Genomic DNA, 16,220 nt, shown 5'->3' on the forward strand with positions numbered 1-16,220 from the left:
ATCGGAACTCACAAACACACGTCAACGCTAACAAAACACAGTACATGTTATCACATATGGATATGTATGGCTCCATCGACCAGTGCGCCACTTGAACAATCTCGGCTATTTATGAGGACGATGATTATAATTTATATCTTTGTTTTGCACTAATTAAGTTATTTATAGGGATGTATTGCTACATGACATGCTTGCTGACGTTGAGAGTTTCGAACGACATGAAATAGTCGATATTATTAGTATATTTTGACGTCATTAGTTGTGCTGCATAATTTTCACATATGCTTCAAAAACTACCTTCAATTTTCGTCGCTCTGCTGAGATCCGTCGTTAAAGATCAATGATTTTGGACATCTTAATAAAGATATAAGGTCTTGCAAACAACCTATTATAAGTCAAGACAGCAAGTAATATCTTTTATAAGTCACTACTAAAATGTACAAAACAAAACTATTTTGAATTACTTAGTTTTGAAAATAATACAGTTTGTCTATGGACAGATTCAAACACGGACATTGAACCTAGAGAGACGATGACAAATCAATGAAAAATAAAATAAGTACCTGATTCTCTGGAGCACCTAAATTCACCAATGCAGCAAAATAAATCATTGTTTACGTGAAAGATAAAACTTATGATTGCATTTTCTCTGTAGCAAATAGTTACTGGTCTGGTTCTGCTTTACAGAAAAACAGGCAGACAAACAAATATAAGAAATTCAGTTTCGAATAACAAAATCTGCGTGTTTCGGTATCCTCTTAATGCTGTTCCTGGTGTAAATTCCATATGAGGAATTTGAATCCTATAGAGTTAAATATTACAGTACAAAACAAGGAAACAGTTCGAATAAGTTGGACTATTTGTGGGAAAACAGCTTGGATATAATTTTATTTTAAATGTAAGGGCCCAAATCTTTAAACGAAACACCGAATCAACTCGAGTATCCTATCGTATCGACTGCAGAGAAATGTCATTAACTTCTTCGTCTTAAAGTAGGCAGACACATGCTTCACTCCGTTTAGTAGATATTTGGCACAAATATGCCTGTAAACTAAAGATATGGATACACCACGGACGAATACAAGGAGCTTACAACCGAATGGAATTATTGAGCCAGCTGTACGCTTCATCCCTTCCGCATATGTACAAAGAACAATTCAAGCTCTTAATTTTGATGCATAAAGCCTACACTCAATCGTTCTAATGACTAAGAGAATGAAGGTTACTGACCGCTGGAGATAAGTGGACCAAACTATCGGTAAACATTACTTATAGCACATATAACAGAGTAAAATGTAAAGGACGCTTGCCACCAAAGGGAAGTGGTTTCAGAGCTGCAATATAGAAAAATGTATAAAATAATTCCAAGAATACATTTCTGAAACGAAATTGTCTTCGTGCAAACTGATTATTCCACAGTATCTCACTTCGTCAGAAAAAACAAGACGACGAGGTGCCATAAATTTCATACGTCGGCATGTTGCAGTTTCACACAAATAAAGCTCAGGTGTTCAGTGCTACAACTGAACTCGGAAAATAAGGTGACATTGAAGCGACTGTTATTTTTATTACGTGTGCTTCGGGTATAAATACGAACCCGAGGACCTATCCAAACCACTTCTCGGCGAGCAACCACCGCAACCGATAATGAGGGTCTTCGTCTATCTTCTGTCAGCGCTTGCGCTCTGCCAAGGTAACGTACTGAACAGCGTTATTAGCGACCATGACCACCCCGAACGTATCAGAAAATTAAGAAGACTTTAAAAGAGTCTCACGTTCAGTGAGACGCCATTCAACTTGCAGGACTAGAAGCCTCCTTTAATAACGATAATCATCATTGTGTTACAGCTTACGACTACAAGGAAGTGCTCCGCGATTCGATACTCTTCTACGAAGCTCAGAGATCGGGAAAACTGCCCTCTGATCAGAGGGTCACGTGGAGGAAGGACTCAGCTCTGAACGACAAGGGCCAGAAAGGCGAGGACCTCACAGGCGGTTACTATGACGGTACGTGTCCTCAAATGACGTAGCCTATAAAGTACGAATGTCGAATGTCCACGAAAAGTTACGTGAGACTTGTAAGTACACACCGTGGAACAATCGTAAAGCGCACGATAATCCCAAACACAAAAACGCAACAGCTCCCGTCATACATACGATGGGTTTGAATTGTACCGAAATGGGTCCACATAATTTGATAACTTCTTTGTTTCCACAGCTGGTGACTATGTCAAGTTCGGTTTCCCTATGGCGTACACAATTACCACCATAGCTTGGGGGATTGTGGATCAAGAAGCAGGGTACAACTCAGCAAGTAGGTACCTAAATCTTATGGCGAGAGAACTTTAATTGTACTCGCTAGCCGAAGGCTTTTGTCATCATCCTCATACGAAAATCAATGTTTCCGAACACACGTTATCCGATCGTTGATTGTCACAGGCGCTCTGGCTGATGCTCGCAAATTGATTAAATGGGGCACGGACTACTTCATCAAGGCGCACGTGAGCCAGAACGAATTGTACGGACAAGTAGGACAAGGAGATGTGGACCACGCATACTGGGGGCGTCCCGAGGACATGACGATGAGCAGACCCGCGTACAAGATCGATACGTCCCATCCAGGTAGGATTCACTTAAATGGCCCTCTGCTTTCTCAATTACAAAACGTATCCTCAGGATACATTCTTCATATTCGAGTCGTAAGATTGGAAGATACACTTCAGATCCTGCGGCGGTGGATACTTCAATTTTAAATGACTGTATAATTAGAATTATAACAGTCCTAAGAACTAATCCAGCACGTACAACGCTCAGCAGCTTAGAGTTCGCCCCGAATGCTTTTAGGATCGGATCTGGCAGGAGAGACAGCGGCCGCCCTCGCAGCAGCTTCCATCGTGTTCCAGAGCGCCGACTCCGGCTACGCCAGCACCCTTCTCACACACGCCAAGCAGCTGTTCGACTTCGCCAACAATTATCGCGGCAAATACAGTGACTCCATCACCGATGCTCAGAGCTTCTATGCGTACGTCTTACTGATTTATGTTATTTGGAAGTATCAAAGAATTCTCGTTACCTGACAAATTTTCTTCATTATGGGAGAGTCTGTCAAGAATTGCTTTGAAAAATACCCTCTCATTTACTTATTATGCATGAATCAAACGATCTGCACTACCTCCATATTGATATTTCGATAAAAAGAAATGCTTATCAGCACACATAACTTCTGAAAACTCCACCGGGGTATCGAAAATTACATATTTTAACGACGCCCACAACATTCGTAATTTATGTTCTATGAATTTTAAATGTTCGCACAATAAGCATTAGATAGAATTCAGAGCGGCCTAAGTTCATAATATCTACAACTTTTGTATTGAATTCAGCACTCCGTTGCTGATGGCAAATTAATGAATCGCTTATAAGTGATCCAACAGTCATTACAAGACAGGAATGTAAATGCCTCGTCTTGAAATGTGCAACAGATCCGGCGACTACAAGGACGAGCTGGTGTGGGCTGCAGTGTGGCTGTATAGGGCAACCAACGACAACACCTATCTGACCAAAGCAGAACAGTTATACAACGATTTCGGCCTTGGGAACTGGAACGGTGGTTTCACTTGGGATCAGAAGATCTCTGGATTACAGGTCAGAAAACTGCAGGGAATTAGGCACAGACGAACATTAATGCGGTGTTTAACTCTTTTACGAAGACGCAATAATTTGCATCTGATAGAATCAGCAATTTAAGTCACGTTTTCCAGGCAAGGAAATACTCGGTCTCATATCGATTCTCATCTTGAATAAATGAAACAGACAGAAAGGGGTGTGAGGGCTAATCACGAGATGCGATATTGCTTTCGTGAAGGCTCTCCTCAACATAAATGTGACGGTATCTTCCACAGGTGTTGCTGGCTAAGATCAAAGGCACACAATCTTACAAGGACAAGGTGCAAGGCTACTGCGACTACATCACGACTTCCCAGCAGAAGACACCAAAGGGTCTCGTATACATCGACCAATGGGGCTCCCTTCGAATGGCTGCCAATGCTGCATTCATTTGTGCTCAGGTAATCAATAATTGTGTGGATGGAATATTCGCAAGATGTTATCAGGTCTATACAGACGCCAGAAGTAGGGAATTATAAATGGCTACTACTCCTAACACATCCTCAGCTTTTACACTTATTAATGAGCTTCTGTGCTCTGTATTTGTTGCGTGCGAACGTTTCTGCTTTAATACGTTATTGTCACTATCTTTAATGATGACGATGATTACAAAGAAAACACTATGTTCTGCAGAAACGTTAAGACATCGACAAATATAAAACACTGCACCGAGCAACAACCCATAATACATACACCATATACAACATTTAGGAAAGTAAACCCTGAAGAAATTCTTGGTAAAGGAGAAAACATACTGAAACACAATGTATCTGAGAACATGACTTATGGAATGTTGCGTTTCGTGATACACACGTTGTTTAGTATCACAAATACATTAAGAAGGCATATTGTGAATATAAGGAAATGTGTTTCAGGCCGCGGATCTGGGTATCAATGCTGCTAGTTACCGTGCATTTGCCAAGAAGCAGATCGATTACATCCTGGGAGATACTGGACGCAGCTTCGTGATTGGCTATGGCACCAATCCACCCACTCACCCGCATCACAGATCCAGGTTTGTGTCTCTTCTGCTCTTTCCACTTTCTTGCTTGTTAATTACATACCATCTTTACTCTTAGAGTTCTATTAACTCTCCGTCCCCATTCGCTTTTAGTAGCTAATGTTCCTGCTGAAATCTGGTTCGTGTGATCGAACTGATATTTGACAGACGCTGATGGGTAAATATGTGAGGCGGTTAGACATTGTTGCACAGTTATATTCTGCGTCTACGACATGCGTCTCAATGTTTTCCTCTCAAGTACCTTCGGCCTCATTGTTTCTTGCGTCTATAGTGAAGCACACGCCTAGGCGTTTCATGTTTTCTCGACTGAGGATTGAGCATTCTCTGTCATGCTCATCCGACACCTTCGCTATCTCAACCCAGAAATAATGAGGGGTAACTTAAGTTGGCACTTTGCATCAGATTATTGTGCAGTTCTTTACCATTTCAACTCCATTAGAACTGAATGTAATCTACAGTGCAAGGTTCAAGATAGTTGTCGGTATGTATGCAAGCGATGGAAGAACGGACACGGTATAATGAATAAAGCCCGCTCTTACGGAGTTCATGCTTTTGCTTATAACAGCTCTTGCCCCGACGCCCCAGCGGTGTGTGACTGGAACGCATACAACAGCGCCAGCCCCAACGTCCACGTCCTGACCGGAGCCTTGGTGGGCGGTCCTGATAGCAGCGACAACTACAAGGACGAACGCAGTAATTACGTCTCCAACGAGGTCGCCACAGACTACAACGCCGCGTTCCAGGGTCTTCTGGCTTACTTGATAAAGAATAATCTGTAAATTTACGCATCAGTGCTATGGAATAAATGCGATGAATGTGCGCAAAATGACAAGAAAACTGTAATATTACAACGGAACATGTAATAAAATATTTCATTTCAATTACTTTTATTTCATTCACAATAAACATCCAGTGCTGTATAACTGTAAGTCGGTGGTAATGTTGGTCCTCATTATCTTTTGGCTACATTGGTCACATCCTCTTTGGATTTTCTTTAGTTTACCACTGATTAGATCAGTGATTCCCAAAGCGTGGGATTGCTTATAGCACATTTTATTCTCGTACAAATCTGCGTCAATCTGTAAATGATCGATTTGATAATCTAGAGGTATGAAAATCTTATTTGACGTGCAGGTATAAATGTGAAGCTATATAGAATGAAATTAGCTATCTCAATTTTATATTTGTGCAACTGTAGGTCGGTAATCGTGACTGTTCTCAGTGTCTGTCCATATTCGGGGACTAGATACGCCCCATCTTGCATGACCGAATATCTTTACAGATCAATGATCACACATGTCATACGAAGTACGATTGGTTGCCTGAACATTATTAGCTGTTACCAATGGCAACGTTTGCGTGTTTTATCTTTGTTTATATTGATCAGATTATTCGTTGGTATATTTTGAAATATGACGTGTACATCGATGATAGAACTTTCTCAAAATTATGTTAAATAATTGATACTTCTATAAGTTTTACGTTAAAGTGTGTGCTGAATAGTCGAAACGTACTTTTTTGCCTACAGAAAGCCACATCTGGAGCCCGTCTCTTGTGAAGGAACCTCCTTTTGTCTCACTTGTTGACAGTCATGATGTGCCTCCTACCAGATCGGTGTAGCAGGTTTTCTTGTTAATATTGTCGGCTTAAACTTTCGGTATAGAAGGGATCTGCAGTGCGTGTCTTATCAGATGATGACACAAAGTACATTTTAAATGAGAAACTAACGCACTTATGAACTGTAAATTTGTTGACGGAAACGTGGATTTTGATGTGAAGAGTTACTAGCACGGATCCGATAACAGTCACTTGTAATTCAGCAGCTGCCTTCATTCTGAATCCTTTAACTTAACTTATAAATTTGGAAACTTTAAAATTTCTAAAAGAAATCTGATGAATTTCCAGACGTGGAGAGATTGGATTTTCGTCTGTCCACTATCAACGTTGACATGAGAGGGCGTGTCGATGTACCGCTGTAAAACCCAGTCTCATCAACCTTCAGTTAGATAAATCGCCATCATGTTATCTCGTCTCTGATTGGTCAGCACGAATGGAACTTCCCTCATAAGAATATACAAGAAATTTTCCCTTTGGCCGAGATTACAGTATCGTGTGCAAACGTACATTTTGACCTATTTTTCCTCAGTTACGGCAAGGATGTTTATTGGTCCCCTAAATAATAAACATGATTTTTCCAAAAAATATCCCACTCTTTAGTTATAATAACCCAACACTAAAATAATTAAATTCATAGCGAAACCCCCCCTTAAAGTTTATAATCGGAAACAATAAATCTTCTAACTCTTTCAATCATCATATTTTTTATAACACCAACTGTGATTTACCATAGAATATACCATTTCTTTTTGGAAATGTCTAGGTACATCTACTATTGTTTCGTACATGGGAAACTTTCTTTAAAGCAGCGTTAAGATAACCTATGTAGGATTTCTGGTTTTCACGGAGGTGAATCTGAAGATTGCTGTCTTATGGGTTGTTGAGCCGTGTAGTCTTCGATGAATGAGCTTATTCATCGCCCTGATGATGAAGGCAGCAAGTTCTCTGAAACGTCGGTAAACTTCTACCTGACTACACGGCAAAGCAACCCAGAAGACAGCCATCTTAAGATAATTTGTTTTGCACAACTCCTTAAAAGTGGCAAACAGGCACCCATCTGGCGGAAGGGTTGCCATGGACAGAATGGATGTAAAATTAAAAGACTCCAGTACTGGATTAAACTGATATTAAACTTCACCTATTAGGTAGTAGTGAGCCGCTGTACTTTGGTTTCGGACCCATCAATGCGACTCTATATCCATCCACCGGGATGTGGCAGGGCGAAAGTCACGCGAGTGATTCAAATTAATTTAGTCACTGTGGTCCTATCAGAGACAGATCACTGGTTAAGTCAGTAGCACAATTAAGCTGTTCTAATGAACGTATTCGCTAAAGAGTCTGACAGACTTATTGAACAGGCTAATTCTTTTGTGAGACTTTGACACAGTTGGATAAGACTTGGAAAGCCAAGTGCAAGCTTCTGTTATCCTAAAATGATTAATAGTGTGGACCACCGTGTACTTTTTATTAATTCATCAGTGGCTTATTTAACGACGCTTAAATGTACTCATTTTTCAATGTCGTTTTGGGACGAACGTTTAAGGACATCGTCGTGGATAAATTTACAGTATGCTGCCGGGATTGTAAGTGGGGTTGGGGGTTGTCTCCGCCTTGAGTTAACGCCACCATTCTCGTCTATCAAATAGTTTGAATGGGCTAGCTTTGTTTACAAGGACTCATCGGGAGTCTCCATGGTATACCAGAGTAGATCTGCTCTGGCTGCCCAGTTCGCTACTACTTCATCGTCGTGAAGGAAAGTTCTAATGTGGAATTTCTGTTCGAATTTTTCAATTTGGAAGACTGCATACGGTAAGGGTAGCTGAGTGTCATGTCACATAGACGTTTGAAAATATCTGCCATCTGAACTACACTGCAAGCCTGAAAGTATTTTCAAAATAAATTTTGACATACATTTTCACAGAAATCGCTGTGTGAGCTTACTTTATATTAAACGGCAAGTACTTTTCTCTCGACGGAATCGTCAAATGTGTATGAGAGTCAGAAGATGTACATGAGCAATGTCCATTTCTTAGCAAATCATCAAAGAATACGCCTATGAAGAGAATTCCCGTTCCATTGTCTCTTATGACCACGGTTTAAAATTATAAAATTGTTTGTATGAGAGCGTGTAATGGGGGATTTGCAAGTGGGTATAAAACAAAAGTGAAAAGTGGGGCGGATAAACGAAGGAGGTGTGAAAACCAGGCATCAAGAAACCAAGAAAAAGAAGAAGAAATGGTGTCCAAAAACATAAGTAAAAATCCAGATAGCAGACCAAACCTGTGATTACAGTGATGTCTTTAGCTTCCGGAAGGGACCAGTTGAGAAGAAATACAATTAAAGAAATTGAATTATGATTCATGAAAATGAGAGAAGACAATATCGGAGTTGAAACATAAAAACTTGTCTTGTATATTGTTGCCAGGACGTGCAGTGACCTTCCTAGACGGGAGGAAACACGTTGCGGCCATGGTTCATTTTCTACCTCAGCACGAGTTAAGCTAGAAGTAAAGTAATTTTGTCGCTGTCTCTCATAGTTCTGCGTTTCACGGAGCACTTCATTTCTGGCATACGCATTGACTCCCGGTGGATATACGAGGTGCGATCGGAAAGTTTCAAGACTGCGCCTATAAAAAAACCCGTACACTTATCTCAGGTATTAAATTCATCCATCACCCTCGAAGTAGTTCCCCTGGGAGTGAACACAACGATCCCAGCGCCGCTGCCAAGCCTGGAAGCATCCCTGGAAATCTTTCTTTGTCAGCCTGTCAAGCACCATCTGCGATTCTGCCTGAATCTCTTCTATCGTCTCAAATCTCCTTCCCTTTAGCTGAATTTTCATCTTTGGGAAGAGGAAGAAGTCACACGGAGCTAAGGAGGGTGCGGGATGACGGCCATGGTGTTTGAGGCCAAAAACTGCCGAACTTTGAGGGCGGTGTGCGCTGGCGCGTTGTCATGATGCAGCAGCCAGTTGTGGTTGCGCCACTTTGACGGCCGCTTCCGTCCTTTAGAATCGGCTGACAGGTCCCATAGCCTATCCCAACAATGTCGCACAAGTCGTTGATGGTAAGACGTCGATCTTCGTGAATGGCCTGCCGAATCTTCGTAACATTTTCGGGCGTTGTGCTCGAAGATGGTCGTCCAGAACGCACATCATCATCGACAGAGCTTCGGCCATTTTTAAAACGTGAATGCCACACAAAAGTTTGTGCACGACCCATTGCGGACTCCCCAAATGCTTGCTTTAGCATTTCATAGGTTTCCGTAGCCGTTTTGGCGAGTCCTTGGCAAAATTTGATGCACACTCTTTATTCATGAAAATCCGCCATTCCGAAATCGCAGGAGGTTCGATGTAATGCACTACCAAAACGCCCGTAACTAAGAAACAAATGCTAATTCGATGATGCCGGCTGGCACACTGATTCACTATAAATGTAGGCCGCACCCCCTAGCGGCAGAAGCTCGTACTAAATCCGGTTCGCCCTCTATTGACACAGTCTTGAAACTTTCCGATCGCACCTCGTATGTTCTTTTGATATCTCATTTTCGCTTCTGATCTCTTCTGAATTTCCCAAAATCCCCCGCTACAAACATTAATCCCTTTTCTAGACGTTTACTACTAGAACCTAATGCAGACAATCAACTCGAAAAGTTTTGTTTTTATAAGAAACATGCAATTAAAACCTTCACACAAAGACTAAGTAAATGCACAGTGAATTATGTGCCCGCGCCCCCGTTTAAATGGAACATGCTTGTATATGATCATAATTAACTTTTAACCAAAATTAATTGATCGTTGAGAAACATGTCAAGCTTTGTCAGAGTTACGCTAATGGTAATTTACATCCATTGATTTGCTATTATGAACCGATCATCTTCATAATGTTGTAAGAATCGTCATCACATATATTGGTGCCATTTTAACTTCTATGTTTGCGTAAGGATGCATTAAATAGTTCTGAATCACGGATAGACCATTATAACTGACCGTCCTGAATACTATACATTTATTTCAATTACAACATAGTACAATGTGTAGAAATATACTAATACTAATTCTACAAAAATAAGCAAATTATAATATGGAACTGAGTCTACTGATGAACTTATCAGACAATTACTTTGGCATATCAGCACAGTTACCTTTAGAATTAAATTCCTATTGTTTTAGAATTAAATTCTAAATCTAGCTGTACCACGGGCTACTTGAATGATGCTCAAGGACGCTTGGAGTTTAGCGGACACCATTAACAGAAATTAACACAGAGCAGTAAAAAAGTAATAAAATTATCAATAACAACAAAATAGACAAAAGTGGAACACATGAAACGAAATGTCGACTAGCACTTCCAAGAAAATATTTTCGGATTGTCAACGTCATAATGAAAAATGGTTACTCCACAGCCTCAATCAAATAATCGAATGCTATAAATATCATACGTAAATGTGGTGCAGATTCAGGCAAATAAGACTCAGGTGTTCAGTGTTATAAATCAGGTCTGACGACTAAGGTGACATTGAAGCGACACTTACTGCGTGTGCTCCGGGTATAAATACGAACCCGAGGACCTATCCAAACCACTACTCGGCGAGCAACCACCGCAACCGATAATGAGGGTCTTCGTCTATCTTCTGTCAGCGCTTGCGCTCTGCCAAGGTAACGTACTGAACAGCGTTATTAGCGACCATGACCACCCCGAACGTATCAGAAAATTAAGAAGACTTTAAAAGAGTCTCACGTTCAGTGAGACGGCATTCCACTTACAGGACTAGAAGCCTCCTTTAATAACGATAATCATCATTGTGTTACAGCTTACGACTACAAGGAAGTGCTCCGCGATTCGATACTCTTCTACGAAGCTCAGAGATCGGGAAAACTGCCCTCTGATCAGAGGGTCACGTGGAGGAAGGACTCAGCTCTGAACGACAAGGGCCAGAAAGGCGAGGACCTCACAGGCGGTTACTATGACGGTACGTGTCCTCAAATGACGTAGCCTATAAAGTACGAATGTCGAATGTCCACGAAAAGTTACGTGAGACTTGTAAGTACACACCGTGGAACAATCGTAAAGCGCACGATAATCCCAAACACAAAAACGCAACAGCTCCCGTCATACATACGATGGGTTTGAATTGTACCGAAATGGGTCCACATAATTTGATAACTTCTTTGTTTCCACAGCTGGTGACTATGTCAAGTTCGGTTTCCCTATGGCGTACACAATTACCACCATAGCTTGGGGGATTGTGGATCAAGAAGCAGGGTACAACTCAGCAAGTAGGTACCTAAATCTTATGGCGAGAGAACTTTAATTGTACTCGCTAGCCGAAGGCTTTTGTCATCATCCTCATACGAAAATCAATGTTTCCGAACACACGTTATCCGATCGTTGATTGTCACAGGCGCTCTGGCTGATGCTCGCAAATTGATTAAATGGGGCACGGACTACTTCATCAAGGCGCACGTGAGCCAGAACGAATTGTACGGACAAGTAGGACAAGGAGATGTGGACCACGCATACTGGGGGCGTCCCGAGGACATGACGATGAGCAGACCCGCGTACAAGATCGATACGTCCCATCCAGGTAGGATTCACTTAAATGGCCCTCTGCTTTCTCAATTACAAAACGTATCCTCAGGATACATTCTTCATATTCGAGTCGTAAAATTGGAAGATACACTTCAGATCCTGCGGCGGTGGATACTTCAATTTTAAATGACTGTATAATTAGAATTATAACAGTCCTAAGAACTAATCCAGCACGTACAACGCTCAGCAGCTTAGAGTTCGCCCCGAATGCTTTTAGGATCGGATCTGGCAGGAGAGACAGCGGCCGCCCTCGCAGCAGCTTCCATCGTGTTCCAGAGCGCCGACTCCGGCTACGCCAGCACCCTTCTCACACACGCCAAGCAGCTGTTCGACTTCGCCAACAATTATCGCGGCAAATACAGTGACTCCATCACCGATGCTCAGAGCTTCTATGCGTACGTCTTACTGATTTATGTTATTTGGAAGTATCACAGAATTCTCGTTACCTGACAAATTTTCTTCATTATGGGAGAGTCTGTCAAGAATTGCTTTGAAAAATACCCTCTCATTTACTTATTATGCACGAATCAAACGATCTGCACTACCTCCATATTGATATTTCGATAAAAAGAAATGCTTAGCAGCACACATAACTTCTGAAAACTCCACCGGGGTATCGAAAATTACATAATTTAGCGACGCCCATAACATTACTAATTTATGTTCTATGTATTTTAAATTTTCGCACAATAAGCATTAGATAGAATTCAGAGCGGCCTAAGTTCATAATATCTACAACTTTTGTATTGAATTCAGCACTTCGTTGCTGATGGCAAATTAATGAATCACTTATAAGTGATCCAACAGTCATTACGAGACAGGAATGTAAATGCCTCGTCTTGAAATGTGCAACAGATCCGGCGACTACAAGGACGAGCTGGTGTGGGCTGCAGTGTGGCTGTATAGGGCAACCAACGACAACACCTACCTGACCAAAGCGGAACAGTTATACAACGATTTCGGCCTTGGGAACTGGAACGGTGGTTTCACTTGGGATCAGAAGATCTCTGGATTACAGGTCAGAAAACTGTGGGGAATTAGGCACAGACGACCATTAATGCGTTGATTTACTCTTTTACGAAGACCCAATAATTTTCATCTGATAGAATCTGCAATTTAAGTCACGTTTTGCAGGCAACGAAATACTTCGCCTGATATCGATTCTCATCTCGAATAAATGAAATAGACAGAAAAGGGTGTGAGGGCTAATCACGAGATGCGATATCGCTTTCGTGAAGGCTCTCCTCAACATAAATGTGACGGTATCTTCCACAGGTGTTGCTGGCTAAGATCAAAGGCACACAATCTTACAAGGACAAGGTGCAAGGCTACTGCGACTACATCACGACTTCCCAGCAGAAGACACCAAAGGGTCTCGTATACATCGACCAATGGGGCTCCCTTCGAATGGCTGCCAATGCTGCATTCATTTGTGCTCAGGTAATCAATAATTGTGTGGATGGAATATTCACAAGATGTGATCAGGTCTATACAGACGCCAGAAGTATGGAATTATAAATGACTACTCCTCCTTCTACACTTATTAATGAGCTTCTGTGTTCTGTATTTGTTGCGTGCGAACGTTTCTGCTGGAATAAGTCATCGTCACTATCTCTAATGATGACGATGATTACAAAGACTATGTTCTGCAGAAACTTTCAGACATCGACAAATATAAAACACTGCACCGAGCAACAACCCATAATACATACACCATATACAACATTTAGGAAAGTAAACCCTGAAGAAATTCTTGGGAAAGGAGAAAACATACTGAAACACAATGTATCTGAGAACATGACTTATGGAATGTTGCGTTTCGTGATACACACGTTGTTTAGTATCACAAATACATTAAGAAGGCATATTGTGAATATAAGGAAATGTGTTTCAGGCCGCGGATCTGGGTATCAATGCTGCTAGTTACCGTGCATTTGCCAAGAAGCAGATCGATTACATCCTGGGAGATACTGGACGCAGCTTCGTGATTGGCTATGGCACCAATCCACCCACTCACCCGCATCACAGATCCAGGTTTGTGTCTCTTCTGCTCTTTCCACTTTCTTGCTTGTTAATTACATACCATCTTTACTCTTAGAGTTCTATTAACTCTCCGTCCCCATTCGCTTTTAGTAGCTAATGTTCCTGCTGAAATCTGGTTCGTGTGATCGAACTGATATTTGACAGACGCTGATGGGTAAATATGTGAGGCGGTTAGACATTGTTGCACAGTTATATTCTGCGTCTACGACATGAGTCTCAATGTTTACTTCTCAAGTGCCTTCGGCCTCATTGTTTCTTGCGTCTATAGTGAAGCACACGCCTAGACGTTTCATGTTTTCTCGACTGAGGATTGAGCATTCTCTGTCATGCTCATCCGACACCTTCGCTATCTCGACCCAGAAATGATGAGGGGTAACTTAAGTTGGCACTTTGCATCAGATTATTGTGCAGTTCTTTGCCATTTCAACTCCATTAGAACTGAATGTAATCTACCGTGCAAGGTTCAAGATATAGTTGTCGGTATGTATGCAAGCGACGGAAGAACGGACAGGGTATAATGAATAAAGCCCGCTCTTACGGAGTTCATGTTTTTGTTTATAACAGCTCTTGTCCCGACGCCCCAGCGGTGTGTGACTGGAACGCATACAACAGCGCCAGCCCCAACGTCCACGTCCTGACCGGAGCCTTGGTGGGCGGTCCTGATAGCAGCGACAACTACAAGGACGAACGCAGTAATTACATCTCCAACGAGGTCGCCACAGACTACAACGCCGCGTTCCAGGGTCTTCTGGCTTACTTGATAAAGAATAATCTGTAAATTTACGCATCAGTGCTATGACATAAATGCGATGGATGTGCGCAAAATGACAAGAAAACTGTAATATTTAAACAGAATATGCAATAAAATATTTCATTTCAAGTCCTTGCATTTTATTTAGAATATTCTTCCAGTGCTATGTAGGTGGATGATGGTTGTCGGGGCGGTTCTCAGTGTATGTTGTTATAATCAGCAATGTCGGCCACATCCTGGAAGCGCCAGTGTCCTCACAAACCATTGATTACCTCAGATATACGCAAAGCGATGAACCATATAGTGCATGTTACATCAACACAAAACGGAAAGTATGATTTATTTTCTTCGACAAACTGTTAATACTAAGACTAAATAATTTATTTCATTCCGGCTAATATATACAACTGCTGGTTGGTTATTTAGTAGAGGTAACCACTGCAATTTATCGAGACGCTAACGGAACTAGCATAGCCATATTAATAGGTCCCCCTCCGGAACCGTTGACGTCTGCTTGCTATCTCGACGATGGGAAAAGTCACCTGTGACTACTTGGAACTTTCCTGGCAACGAAAATGGCATTTTACTTGCGTTTAGCTATCTTTGTTGAAGTTTTTACTTATATGAGAAACTGCTTTAACTTTATAATTCAACACTTCTGTACTGAGAAGCTCACTAGAATCTTACGTATTTCTTTCAAACCATATCTAACTTTCCTTAATTTTAATTCACTTTAAGGTCCTAAATTCTTACATTACGGTAAGAGAAAATTCCATCAGGTTAGCACATTATCACCAGTTAGTTACAATAAAGTGTGAACAAATTCTACATAAAAATAAAATAATCAGGACTGTCGAAGTTGTTGATGAGTAGAAAAAGGCACATTCTTATATAAATTCACAACAAGGGTATTGGAGCCTGTTTCAAACTAACGTTGTGTAAGAGTAAATTTGACGCACAGACAATGTTAAAGCAAATCAACACTGACGATTATTGCATTATTTCAGTGGACTCTGTGCATGTTGAACGGGAATGTTTAACTACTATTAGGCAATTATCTGGTTCAATTACATTTTGTTCCTTTAGGTTGGTGCACTTATCTTCGCGTTGTCTGTGTTGGTCATCTGGGTTGTGAGGTCGTGAGAACTTAATAGTAGTTACTAAAGCTTCTGAAGAACATAAACCAATGAAGAAGTAGAAAGTACGTTTTTCCGGAACGTTACTGTCAATTTACAAGTCCGTATGTTGTCAGAAGCTACAAGACCAACATCGACAACTCCACCGCTGTGATAACCTCAAAGTCATAATTTTTAGTGCTGGATAAAGGAAATGTTAAGAACATAGAAGATTGTCAGGCTAAACTTTAAACATCTGAAGTGCATATTTTGTTACTGCTGCTGTGTTCAATGATGCTGTTATGCTGCGAGTATCTTTATCATGTATTTATTACGTCTTTCTTCCTCTTCTTTTGTTCCGGTTTACTTATAACAGGATAACATAACACAGCTTTATCATGATCATCCACTGATCT

General features: G+C 41.2%; 2 protein-coding genes across 2 annotated transcripts; both read left to right on the forward strand.

The window, feature by feature from the left end:
* Positions 1 to 1,533: 1,533 nt before the first annotated feature.
* Positions 1,534 to 5,568, forward strand: LOC110840536 (uncharacterized). The gene is made up of 9 exons (XM_087349535.1): positions 1,534 to 1,693; positions 1,849 to 2,007; positions 2,219 to 2,314; positions 2,440 to 2,622; positions 2,845 to 3,022; positions 3,483 to 3,645; positions 3,903 to 4,067; positions 4,542 to 4,681; positions 5,253 to 5,568. The coding sequence occupies exons 1-9, from the start codon at positions 1,648 to 1,650 to the stop codon at positions 5,464 to 5,466; spliced, it is 1,344 nt and encodes a 447-aa protein (XP_087205661.1). The 5' UTR covers positions 1,534 to 1,647; the 3' UTR covers positions 5,467 to 5,568.
* Positions 5,569 to 10,804: 5,236 nt separating this feature from the next.
* On the forward strand, positions 10,805 to 14,818 carry LOC147873724 (uncharacterized). Its single transcript, XM_087349558.1, has 9 exons — positions 10,805 to 10,961; positions 11,117 to 11,275; positions 11,487 to 11,582; positions 11,708 to 11,890; positions 12,113 to 12,290; positions 12,751 to 12,913; positions 13,171 to 13,335; positions 13,790 to 13,929; positions 14,503 to 14,818. Exons 1-9 carry the CDS (start codon positions 10,916 to 10,918, stop codon positions 14,714 to 14,716), a joined length of 1,344 nt encoding a protein of 447 aa, XP_087205684.1. The 5' UTR covers positions 10,805 to 10,915; the 3' UTR covers positions 14,717 to 14,818.
* The last annotated feature ends 1,402 nt before the right edge of the window (positions 14,819 to 16,220 follow it).

This window comes from Zootermopsis nevadensis, unplaced genomic scaffold, assembly GCF_977971745.1.
Source record: "Zootermopsis nevadensis isolate Lab colony 2312 unplaced genomic scaffold, Znev_1.0 Znev_ptg000016l, whole genome shotgun sequence".
Lineage (NCBI taxonomy): Eukaryota > Metazoa > Arthropoda > Insecta > Blattodea > Termopsidae > Zootermopsis > Zootermopsis nevadensis.

Excerpts from the sequence above, each read along its gene's own strand:
- LOC110840536 (XM_087349535.1), top strand. The coding sequence starts at position 1,648 with ATGAGGGTCTTCGTCTATCTTCTGTCAGCGCTTGCGCTCTGCCAAG. Across the intron at positions 1,694-1,848 it reads AGCGCTTGCGCTCTGCCAAG|CTTACGACTACAAGGAAGTG; the intron begins GTAACGTACTGA and ends ATTGTGTTACAG. Across the intron at positions 4,682-5,252 it reads CACCCGCATCACAGATCCAG|CTCTTGCCCCGACGCCCCAG; the intron begins GTTTGTGTCTCT and ends TGCTTATAACAG.
- LOC147873724 (XM_087349558.1), top strand. The coding sequence starts at position 10,916 with ATGAGGGTCTTCGTCTATCTTCTGTCAGCGCTTGCGCTCTGCCAAG. Across the intron at positions 11,276-11,486 it reads CACAGGCGGTTACTATGACG|CTGGTGACTATGTCAAGTTC; the intron begins GTACGTGTCCTC and ends TTGTTTCCACAG. Across the intron at positions 13,336-13,789 it reads CTGCATTCATTTGTGCTCAG|GCCGCGGATCTGGGTATCAA; the intron begins GTAATCAATAAT and ends AATGTGTTTCAG.